Source organism: Suncus etruscus, chromosome 4 (genome assembly GCF_024139225.1).
Source record: "Suncus etruscus isolate mSunEtr1 chromosome 4, mSunEtr1.pri.cur, whole genome shotgun sequence".
Classification (NCBI taxonomy): Eukaryota; Metazoa; Chordata; class Mammalia; order Eulipotyphla; family Soricidae; genus Suncus; species Suncus etruscus.
The window spans coordinates 58,194,462-58,205,939 of NC_064851.1; the positions used below are offsets into that span (position 1 = coordinate 58,194,462).

The 11,478-nt window shown below is 41.5% G+C and overlaps 1 protein-coding gene across 1 annotated transcript in view; it reads right to left on the reverse strand.

The window, feature by feature from the left end:
• The window catches only part of MDN1 (midasin AAA ATPase 1), a 169,043-nt gene that overhangs the window by 21,489 nt on the left and 136,076 nt on the right, over positions 1-11,478 (reverse strand). The window contains exons 81-86 of the mRNA XM_049772304.1: positions 11,102-11,257; positions 10,803-10,972; positions 10,340-10,501; positions 7,682-7,816; positions 1,485-1,626; positions 354-529 (exon numbers count right to left, since the gene is read on the reverse strand). Coding sequence (XP_049628261.1) covers positions 354-529; positions 1,485-1,626; positions 7,682-7,816; positions 10,340-10,501; positions 10,803-10,972; positions 11,102-11,257 — 941 coding nt within the window. The remainder of the gene's footprint in view (positions 1-353; positions 530-1,484; positions 1,627-7,681; positions 7,817-10,339; positions 10,502-10,802; positions 10,973-11,101; positions 11,258-11,478) is intronic.

Sequence of the window (11,478 nt, forward strand, 5' to 3'; positions counted from 1 at the left end):
AGCAGTCGTGTGCTGGAAGTGGGAAAATTTAGCAGCTAACAGCAGAATCAGGACATCTATGAAGAACACACTTTTTAAATTTAAGCCCACCCCAAAACAGCTCTGTGCTAGAAGTCAACCACAGGACATTGCATGCACTGCTGCCCACAGAGCTCTCTAGGAATCTGCACTGCATTTTAACTTCCTTCCTGTCAGTCAATACAAGGCTGAGGTCTGGTACTCTGAACAGTTAGAGAGAAGAGAGCAAAGGGAAAAACAGAAGAAATGACAGTGCATGGTGAGTGAGGAGACAGAAGACTTATCTTCTCATAACTCAGGCAGTAGAAGCTGAGGGTGGGGACAATACTAATTACCTCATCCATCCCTGGTCCTGTTTCTTCAGTTTTACTGTTTTCCTCCTCCTCTTCCTCCTCATCGTCATCATCACCCCAAAGCCTCTCATCAAGCTTGTCAGCTTCTTCACCATTCAGATCACCCATCTGTTTGTCCAGCTCTCCACCTTCACTATCCGATTTTTCATCATCCTCCTCTGAAAAGGAAAGTGTAGGGCTTGGTTAGGAAGACCCTCTTGCTGGCACTTCCTCCCTGGGATCCATTGCCTGTATTTTAGAACACTCTAAACAGATGTTTTTTTATACTGGAAGTTGCTTTACTTGTTCTGCAAACTGGACGAATAAGGATTTTGCAAAGTTGATGTCAAGAAGGCTCCTAGGAAAGCTGACAGGAAGTCTAGTTCTGGGGGGGAGGACTAGTAATCTAAGGACTCAGCAACCTTACAATCTTTTGGTTTCTTATCTGAGCTACCGTATTTTCCGGCATATAAGACGACCCCTAATTTTACAGTTAAAACATAGGTTTAGGCCTATATTCACTGTATAAGACAAAACGTTCCTGTGCTGCAACTGGCACAGTGAGCCAATCACAACAAGCAAAGGTTCAAAGGTTACACTGTAATAGACTTCCTCTCTGACTCTGGCCAATCTGAGCATGCTTTTGACAGTGTAGATTCCGGTACAGAACATTGTCTAATTTGCATGCATAATCCCAGAGTCCCATATGGCCGTTCCCCCCCACCCCCAACCCGTGCCTGCCAGGAGCTATTTCTGAGCAGATAGCCAGGAGTAACCCCTGAGCACCACCTGGTGTGGCCCAAAAACAAAAACAAAAAAAAAGAGCCTGCTTGGATTGGCTGAGTTAGAGGTGGTCTGAGCAGCTTTGCAGTGATTGGTGCAGGATCGAGTTGGAAAATTGATTTCGTGGCAATATCCAGATGATTCTCCTTTAGCGACACATTGAAACATTTTTTGGGATATATTCAGCGTATAAGGCGACTCCCCCAACCCCCCCCATTTTCTGTTGACTTTTTTTTGTTTCAAAACTTGTCTTATACGCCAGAAAATACGGTAGTCCTCCCATCTACAACACTACACTGCTATAATTTTATCTGATTTCCAAAATCATGAGTTAATCACGAAATCTCAAACCTTGTTCTTCAAGTTCTCCGTCATGCATTTTCCCATCAAAGTCTTCAGACATCTCAATGGCATTATCCTCTCCCTTAATATCTGATTTTGAGTCAGGATCTTCTTTATCCTTTTCTTGACCCTTCTGAAATGTATCCTCTGCCTACATCAAAAAGCATTATAGACAATAACACTGTAGCTTTGATAATGCTAAGTCGACTCTAAAAATCATATAACTGTATAAACTGCTAAGTTAATAGAACAAAAGTTTCAATGGGGATAAAGAAAAGAAAAAGGTCAGAGAACACAGAAAATTACCAATTTTCTTTTACTTTTTTGTTTGTTCCTGGTTTTGGGCCACACCAGGCAGTGCTCAGGGGTTACTCCTGGCTCTGTGCTCAGAAATCACGCCTGGCAGGCTTGGGGGACCATATGGGATACTGGGATTCGAACTACAGGCTGTGTGCAAGGCAAACGCCCAACTACTGTGCTATCACTCCGTCTCCTCTTTTATATTTCTATTAGTTTTCACAATCAGCGCATTTGTGATTAGTGAGTACAGAGTTAATTTTCATCTGAATTTCTTTTAACAAAGGTATCTGAATAAAAATGTATCCTGCCTATTGAAAAAATTTATCATATATGATTGTGAATATTAAGTAGCAACAAATTCTCAAATTATATCTGCAAAAATGTTATTTGTACACAGAAGTCAATAGAAAAGGTACTTGGTGGGGCCGGGCGGTGGCGCTGGAGGTAAGGTGCCTGCCTTACCTGCGCTAGCCTAGGAGACGGACCGCGGTTCGATCCCCCGGCATCCCATATGGTCCCCCAAGCCAGGAGCGACTTCTGAGCGCATAGCCAGGAGTAACCCCTGAGCATTACCGGGTGTGGCCCAAAAACCAAAAAAAAAAAAAAAAAAAGAAAAGGAACTTGGATAACCTGAATACTATAGACTCTTTAATAAGAGTGCTCATTATAAGAATGTCTTAAATTTATTTTTGATATATATCTGCAGAAATATTCCTGTTATTTCGTTTAGGAAGGTTTGTGGAAAAGGAACTCGAATGTTCTAGACTCATTACAGTGCTTAGTGTAAGAATGTTTAAGGATTTTCAAGTTGGGGCCGGAGAGATAGTATGGAGGTAAGGCATTTGCCTTTCATGCAGAGGACAGTGGTTCGAATCCCCTTGCCTGCCAAGAGCAATTTCTGAGCATAGAACCAGGAGGAACTCCTGAGCACTGCCAGGTGTGGTCCAAAAACCAAAAAAAAAAAAAAAAAAAAAAAAGCATTCCTGGGGCCAGAGAGATAACATAGAAGCAAAACGTTTGCTTCACATGCAGAAGGTTGGTGGTTTGAATCCCGGCGTCCCATATGGTCCCCCGAGCTCGCCAAGGGCAATTTCTGAACATAGAGCCAGGAGTAACCCCTCAGCGCTGCTGGGTGTGATCCAAAACCCAAAAAAAAGAATTTTCAAATTAAGTGTACCTGCAGAAAGGTTATAATGTTATGTATGTTCAGAGAAGTCTATGAAAAAACTGATATGCATAAGACAGATATAGAAGAAGCTGATTGTTTTGAGAATGACGTATACAATTTAACCTCTGATGCTTTGTTTTGTTTGGTTTTGGTTTTGAGTCACACCCAGCAGGGCTCAGTGGTTACTCCTGGCTCTATGCTCAGAAATCATCGCTCCTGGTAGGCTACAGAGACCATGTAGGATGCCAGGATTCGAATCACCATCCTTCTGCATGCAAGGCAAACTCCCTACCTCCATGCTATCTCTCCAGCCCCAACCTCTGATGCTTTTACAGCCAACTTTTATTGTGCCTACGCAAAATAACAACCACAATTTTATTAATAATATCTTTATTTGGGGCTGGAGTGATAGCACAGTGGTAGGGCATTTGCCTTACATGCTGCTGACCCAGGACAGACACCATATGGTTCCCTGAGCCAGGAGTAACCCCTGAGCATCACCTCTGTGGCCCAAAAACAACCAAAAAAGTATTTAAGCACCATAATTACAAAAATGTTTATAGTTGGATTTCAGTCATAAAAAAACACCTCCCTTCACCAGTGCAATCTTTTGTGTGTGTGTGTGTGTGTGTGTGTGTGTGTGTGTGTGTGTGTGTGTGTGTTTTGGGAGGTGGGGGTCACACCCGGCAGTGCTCAGGGGTTACTCCTGGCTCCATGCTCAGAAATTGCTCCTGGCAGGCACGGGGGACCATATAGGACGCCGGGATTCGAACCGATGACCTTCTGCATGAAAGGCATGAAAGCCTTACCTCCATGCTATCTCTCCGGCTCCTCACCAGTGCAATCTTCCCACCACCAATGCTCCCCATCTCCTTCCTCCCCAACACTCATTCTCACTCACTGTCATAATCATGATAGTTATTGGTGTAGTTATTTCTGTAACTGCACTCACCACTCTTTGTGAACACCCACTCTTTAAGTTCTGATCTGGGGTTCCTGTCTCTGGTGGAGAACAGTAAAGCAAAATTTTGGAGCCTTTCTCAAACTATTTTGTTTTGTTTTGAACAGAAAGGGTTACATTGTTAAGATGACACCCAGCTATTATCTCAAAACAGAAGGTGTTCCTCCATCTTCCTCTTTCCCTTCAACCAATCCCACTGATATGTAAAAGCCCACGTGGATCACTTGACCCTCCCCCACCTGGTGGATTTTGTATTGAGAGAATAAAGAAAACTCACTCTGGCTTTGGAATGCACAGAGAGCCATGATTCTCTCTTGACTGGTTCCGTTTATTAATCCTTTGAGGCTACCCTACCTGCATCAGACACATCGTCTGAGGGGGAAATACAGTGCAGTGCAGTGATTTAACAATGTGGGGATTTAGTTTACATATATTTTATTAGTATCTTTTTTGTGTGACTCTGCTCTCTTACAGACTATTTCATTGTGAATGCAATTTTGCTCATTGTTTATATGTACTATATAATCTGTGATATTAATAGCAAAAGATTTCTAACTGTTCTCCAAAACACTTGAATTAAAATGTACTTTTTGTTTTAAGGGGAATTTAGGGCTTATCCCTGGCTCTGTGCCCAGGAATTATTCCTGCTGGTTCTTTTTTATTCTTTTTTTTTTGAGGGGGAGGTTGGCTACACCCAGCAGTACTCAGGGGTTACTTCTGGCTCTGTGCTCAGAAATTGCTCCTGGCAATGGGATGTTCAGGGATCAAACCCAGGTGCCACGTGCTAGGCAAATGCCCTACCACTGGGCTATCACTTTGCCCCTCCTGCTGGTTAAGAGGCCATATATAGGGTACCTAGAATTGAACCTGGGTCTGTTGCCTGCCTGCAAGACAAGTCCAACCCGCTGTACTACTGCTCCAGGTCCTCATTAGTGTTCCTATTAAAAAATACAGAATTGGGGCCAGAGTGATAGCACAGCAGTAGAATGTTTGCCCTGCATGTGGCTGATCCAAGACCCACCATCGGACAAAATAAACATCATCAATTACTCTTAATTTTTTCTTTCCTTCCAGTTTTTCTCTTAAGAGATGCAGTTTGAATTAATTTTTTAACGGCTGTTCAGAATTGTTTAATATTCTATTCAAACCATATCTTTCTACATAAGGTATGGCTTGAACAGAATGCAGAATATTTTATAATTCTATTTCCTTAGTTTAGCTTATTAGTAGTTTAAATTATTATTATTATTATTATTATTATTATTATTATTTTGGTTTTTGGGACACACCCGTTTGATGCTCAGTAGTTTAAATTATTAAAATCAATTTAATTAAAAAACAACAAGGGGCCAGAGAGATAGCATGAAGGTAAGGCGTTTTGCCTTCCAGGTAGAAGGACAGTGATTATAATCCGGGCATCTCATATGGTCCCCTGTGCCTGCCAGGGGCGATTTCTAAGCATAGAGCCAGGAGTAACCCCTGAGGGCTGCAGGGTGTGACCAAAAAAAGCCCAAAAACAAACAAACAAAACGCAAAAAACAACAACAACAACAACCATCAACTCTTAGGGCTAGACAGAAAGTACAGGTGGTAGGGCGCTTGTCTGCATGTTGAATCCCCAGCACCCCATATGGTTCTTTGAGTCTGAACAGTAAGTGATCCATGATTGCAAAACCAGGAATAAGAGTCCTAAACTCGACTGGACGAAGCCCAAAAGAACAACAAAAAAAAATAAATTATTGAGTAACATATTTGAAAAATCAAACAGAACACTTAATTCAAAATATCTAAATATTTCCAAAGCATTTTTAATTCCAATTATATATCATTAAAAAATCTTCAACATGGGCCCGGAGAGATAGCACAGCGGCGTTTGCCTTGCAAGCAGCCGATCCAGGACCAAAGGTGGTTGGTTCGAATCCCGGTGTCCCATATGGTCCCCTGTGCCTGCAAGGAGCTATTTCTGAGCAGACAGCCAGAAGTAACCCCTGAGCACCGCCGGGTGTGGCCCAAAAACCAAAAACAAAAAAACAAAAAAACAAAAAAACCTTCAACATGTCTAATAAAAATAAGCTTTGGCATTGTTAACCTAATGATCACTTTTTAATCCTTAAATGAAGCACAACCAAAATATTCCCTAAAGAAAATATCAACAGAAATCACAATTTTTAAAATTTTTGGGGCCAGAGAGATAGCATGGAGGTAGGGTATTTGTCTTCCATGCAGGACAGTGGTTCGAATCCTGGCATCCCATGTGGTCCCCCAGGCCTGCCAGGGGTGATTTCTGAGCGCAGAACCAGGAGTAACCCCTGAGCATTGCCAGGTGTGACCCAACCCCCCTTATAGGCTTAATAAAGTGTGTGTTGTGTGTAAATAAATATATTGACAAGAGGCATTTTCCCCTTTATTATCAGAAAGAGAGCTGTCCATTTGGCAGACTGCATCAATATTTCATGCACTCTCCAAACAAGTGGAAGCATAGATAAACAGAGGGAATATATTAAGCTGAGAAGCTTCTGCACCTCAAAGGAAACAGTGCCCAGGATACAAGAACCACCCCCTAAGTGGGAGAAACTATTCACCCAATACCCACCAGATAAGGAGAAAAAAACATCTAATCCCATCAAGAAATGGGAGAGAGGAAATGGATAGACACTTTGAGAAAAATGAAATACAAATGGCCGAAAGGCACATAAAAAAATGCTCCACATCACTAGTCATCAGGGAGATGTAAATCGAAACAACTATGAGGTACCATCTCACGCCACAGAGATTGGTGCACATCACAAACAATAAGAACAAGCAATGCTGGCGAGGATGTGGAAAGAAAGGAACTCTTATCCACTGCTGGTGGGAATGCTGTCTAGTCTAACCTTTATGGAAAGTGATATGGAGATTCCTCCAAAAACTGGAAATTGAGCTCCCATACAATCCAGCTATACCACTCCTAGGGAATATACCCTAGGAACACAAAAATACAAAAATTCCTTCCTCACACTTATATTCGTTGCAGCACTTTTTACAATAGCCTGACTCTGGAAACAACCAAGATGCCCTTCAACAGATGAATGGCTAAAGAAACTGTGGTACATATATATGATGGAATATTATGCAGCCATCAGGAGAAATGAAGTCATGAAATTTTCCTATACATGGAATCTATTATGCTGAGTGAAATAAGTCAGAGGGAGAGAGATAGACACAGAATAGTCTCACTCATCTATGGGTTTTAAGAAAAATAAAAGACTTTTTTTTTGTTTTGTTTTGTTTTTGAGTCACACCTGGCAGTGCTCAGAGGTTACTCCTGGCTCTACACTCAGAAATTGCTCCTGGCAGGCTCAGGGGAACCATATGGGATGCCTGGATTCAAACTACCGTCCTTCTGCATGAAAGGCAAATGCCCTACCTCCAAGCTACCTCTCCGATCCCCAATAAAAGACATTCTTAAAATAATTTTCAGAGACAAAAGAGAGGAGGGCTGGAAGTTCCAGCTCACTACATGAAGCTCACCACAAAGAGTGATGAATGAAGTTATAGAAATAACTGCATTGAGAACTATCATAACAATATGAATGAAAGAGAGAAGTAGAAAGCCTGTCTAGAGTACAGGTGATGGTGGAGTGGGGAGGAGGGAGATTTGGGACATTGGTGATGGGAATGTTGTACTGTGAAGTGGGGTGTTCTTTACATGACTAAAGCCCAACCACAATCATGTTTATAATTAAGGTATTTAATAAAGATATTAATTAAAAATATTTCATGCATGTGAAAACATACCTGTTCTTCGTTTTCTATCTGGTCACTGACATCCTTTATTCCTTCGCCTTCTCCAATTCCACCTCCCTCGTAATCATGGAATTCAGTTGCTCCCTCTCCTTCTGATTCCATAAATTCTTTGGGTAGGCAAAATCCCTTGAAAGTAAAAGAGAAAAATATCCTTTGAATATAATCCCTTGAAAATAAGAGAGAAAATAAAATAACAGCATAAACAGTGAGGAACACAAATAGTTAGAAAAAGATTTCTCCCAGGACACTGGAGTAGGAAGCTTTGATGCTTGATTGGCTTAGGGATCAGATGGGATATTAGTGATCAAATATTCCATTGCTTTGCTACATGCAAAGCAAGAACCTTACCTTTTTGTTTTGTTTTGTTTTTGGGCTCTGAGCTCAGAAGTCATTCTGCTCAAAAGTTACTCCTGACAGGCTCGGGGGGAATCCATATGGGATGCTGGCATTCGAACTAGAGATTGTCCTGTATTGGCCATGTGCAAGGCAAATGCCTTAACCCTATACTATGGCTCCGGCCTGAACCTTATATTGCTCTGGCCCAGTGTAACTCTCTAATTCAGTATTTTACCCTTTGGAAATAGCAGGTCTTTGGAGGCCTGGGGATCCTACCAGTGAATACTGACCAAGCAGGGCAATGATTCAATGAAGAGTTTGAAGATGTGATGTGCTTAGGCCCGTTAGTGTTGAGGATCACCTGATCCACTGGCAGTGCCGGGAGCTTCCAAGCTATATACAATCATGAAATGGTGGGAATAGAGCCCAAGTTAGGTGCAAGCTAAGTTGTTGTGTATTTACAAAGCCTGACATTAGTTTTAATATACAAAGTACTGACTTTCTAGAGATGTCTGGCATATTGTGATTTCTAATTGTGTCAATACAAAAGCACGGGACAGGTCATAAAGACAGTAATCCCAGTTTGAACCCTGGAACACCTCTAGGAGTGTGATCACTGAGCACAAGAGCCAGGAGTAAGCCCCGAGTTCTGCCTAATAATAGCTCCAATATGTACGCTTTGTATAGATAGGCTCAGGAGGAGGAAAAAAGAATCCTCATAGAATGAATCATCTAGGAAAATGATGTAGATGCTTGAACAGGGCTGATCATTCTAGCAGTACTACAGCTTGAACAGTTGCTTGGTCCCAACACTGTTTACATAAAAATCAGTTCCAGCAATAGTTCAGAGGTGAGGAAGCATGCCTTGCTTGCACAGCAGATTCTGCTATAATCCCCAGGATGGCACACATCCCCCAGAGCACTTAAGGAAGCAACCAAACAATGCTGTGTGGATAGGGCACCAATCACTGTAGGGGAACACCAGGGCTCCTGAGTACTGTTTGGGGCATCTTCTTCTCACTCCTAAATAGTTCTACCCCACATTCCTACTCTGAAGCACACACAGATAGACCAAAGGCATTCTAGAACCCATTCTCACTGAAAGAGTACAGTGTTACGATGATAAACATAGATGACCCAAATTTGAGTATCCTCTGCATATACTGTCTATTGCATACATACAGTTTATCCATAGAAAGTGATGAACCATAAAAGAAATTAAAAGATCAACAGAGGTAGAATATTTGAGACTTGGTTTATTGTTTGCACAAACATATATGCACCATTTAGAAAGAAGCAGGGGTTGGCTACCTTTCTTTTTTTCCAGTCCTATCCAATATTCCAGAAATCAGAACTGAAAACTCTTGACACCTTACAAGCCCAGATCCTGTATCATCCGTATCATTTTATATCATCTTACACTTAAGTGACTATTATCTGAATATCATACTTCGGAATAATGTACAAAATAGGGGTCAAAGAGATAGTATAGGGGTAAAGATACTTGTCTTGACATGGCTATTCTGGGCACTGCTGGAAGTGAGCTCTGAGAACAGAGCCAGGAATTAAGTTTAAGCATCACTGATATGATCCAAGAATACTGCCTTCACCCCCCACAAAAGAAAGCAAAATAAAAATGAATATAATCAGGTCAGTGCTAGAGTATCTATCTTGCATATAAGAAGTCCAGAGTTTATCCCTAGCACTAAGGAAGGTCTCATTTTACAAAGGAAAATTTTGAGAGCTTCAGTGACTAACTCAGAGCTTAATAGCTAGAGAGTATCACCATGTGCTGCTGCATAAAATTTGACTGTATCCTGCCACTTGGTCTCTTAGTACCATGAACATGGCTGAATGATGAATAAATTACTTCCCTATTAAAGAGAAAAGACCCCTCACTGCTCAATGCCCCACTGATATTTCATCCTAATTAAACATAAACAACTTGAAGAAAGTTTAAGAATCACAGCAACTTATCTTCTCCTAAAAGAGTTAAAAGTTACTGGAAAATGATCTCTGAACATAGGAGATAAAGGAAGCAGCACTTTAGTCACTGAAGTTATTAAGAAAATCATAATTGCAGGCTTGCAGGTGGCAACAGGTTTAGGAAAAGGTAGCAAGGTCAACTGTAGAGGGAACAGGAGACAGTGTAGGTGTCCCGGTTACCAGGGAGGTGAATCTGATCTCTGGTACACTGTGCCCTGTAAGCTCAGTACTAGTGGTGTAATAAAAGCTCATGGAATCAAACACAAATTGTTAGGAACTACCTGGGCTACTGGTTGCTTCATCTCAAAGTGGACATGAACAGTTTACCTTTTGGGCAAGTTCCGTGAAGATCTGGGTAAGCACAGTGAGCAGCTTTGCAGAACTGCGGTGAGTTGCCAGAGACATGGTGAGGAAGAAGAGGACGAGGTCTGAGTACCTGGTGAGCATGGGCAGTAGGCACACCAGGAAGCCGCAAGACTCGCTGAAGTACTGAGGGCAGAAGAAGCAGAAGGCATGCTTACACAGCTTAACAAATACTAGCTTTAGGGAGTCTAAGTTGACAGTAGGAGCAATGCTACAGAATAACCATAATGTTCTACTTGAGTTGTTCTTTGGGACATACTTGGAGACAAGGCCTCTCCCTCTATGGGTGTCTATCAAGAAAAAGGGATCACACAGTGTGATCACAAGCCCTCCCTGATGACCACAGTGTCCAGGCTTCACACCAAACACTGAGAGGATGTGTCTGGACAGGGAAGAATCCCAGGAGAAAAAAACAAACACTGGTTACCGTGTGCTTTGCTGCTGTGCCATCCTCACCACAGGACTTAAGCATTTCCAACAGCTCAGAAATAGCAGAATTTACTTTCTGTACATGCAGCATGCTCACATCAGTCCAGAAGTCATCCTCTAAGAGTTTTGTTAGATGTCCGGATTGTAGTCTCTCAAAGCCTACTTCCTCTGTATCCACAGAAAAGAATAATTAACTAACTGATTTTCACTTCCACTGATAAAAGCTAACAGTGACCATAAAAATCTGATAAAATTAAATCCGATGTAAAATTAATTTTTGCCTTATTTCAGACTTACCATCTTCTTGATGTTGTCTTCTTTGATCAGCACCTGCCTCTGTTCTTTTATTATTTCTTTCTGCTAAGTTTTGGATGGCAAAAAGGATAGACTGGATGGCAGCTTCCATTTGCTTTGAAAAATCCTCTACAAACCCTTCATCTGACATTTGGTTTCCTAGGAACATGGTCGAAAATAAATAGAACAGTCAATCACTCACCTCTTTATCTGCTACGGGTGACATAAGACACTGGTCAAGCTGTGCTAGAGATAAAGATGAACAAGAGCCATCCCATGCCCAGGTAAATCTACAAGCTTATCATTTTGTAATACTAAAAAAGAAAAAAATTGCTAAATACTAAAAATTTAAGAAAATGATGGGGACCAGCAGCACCAAA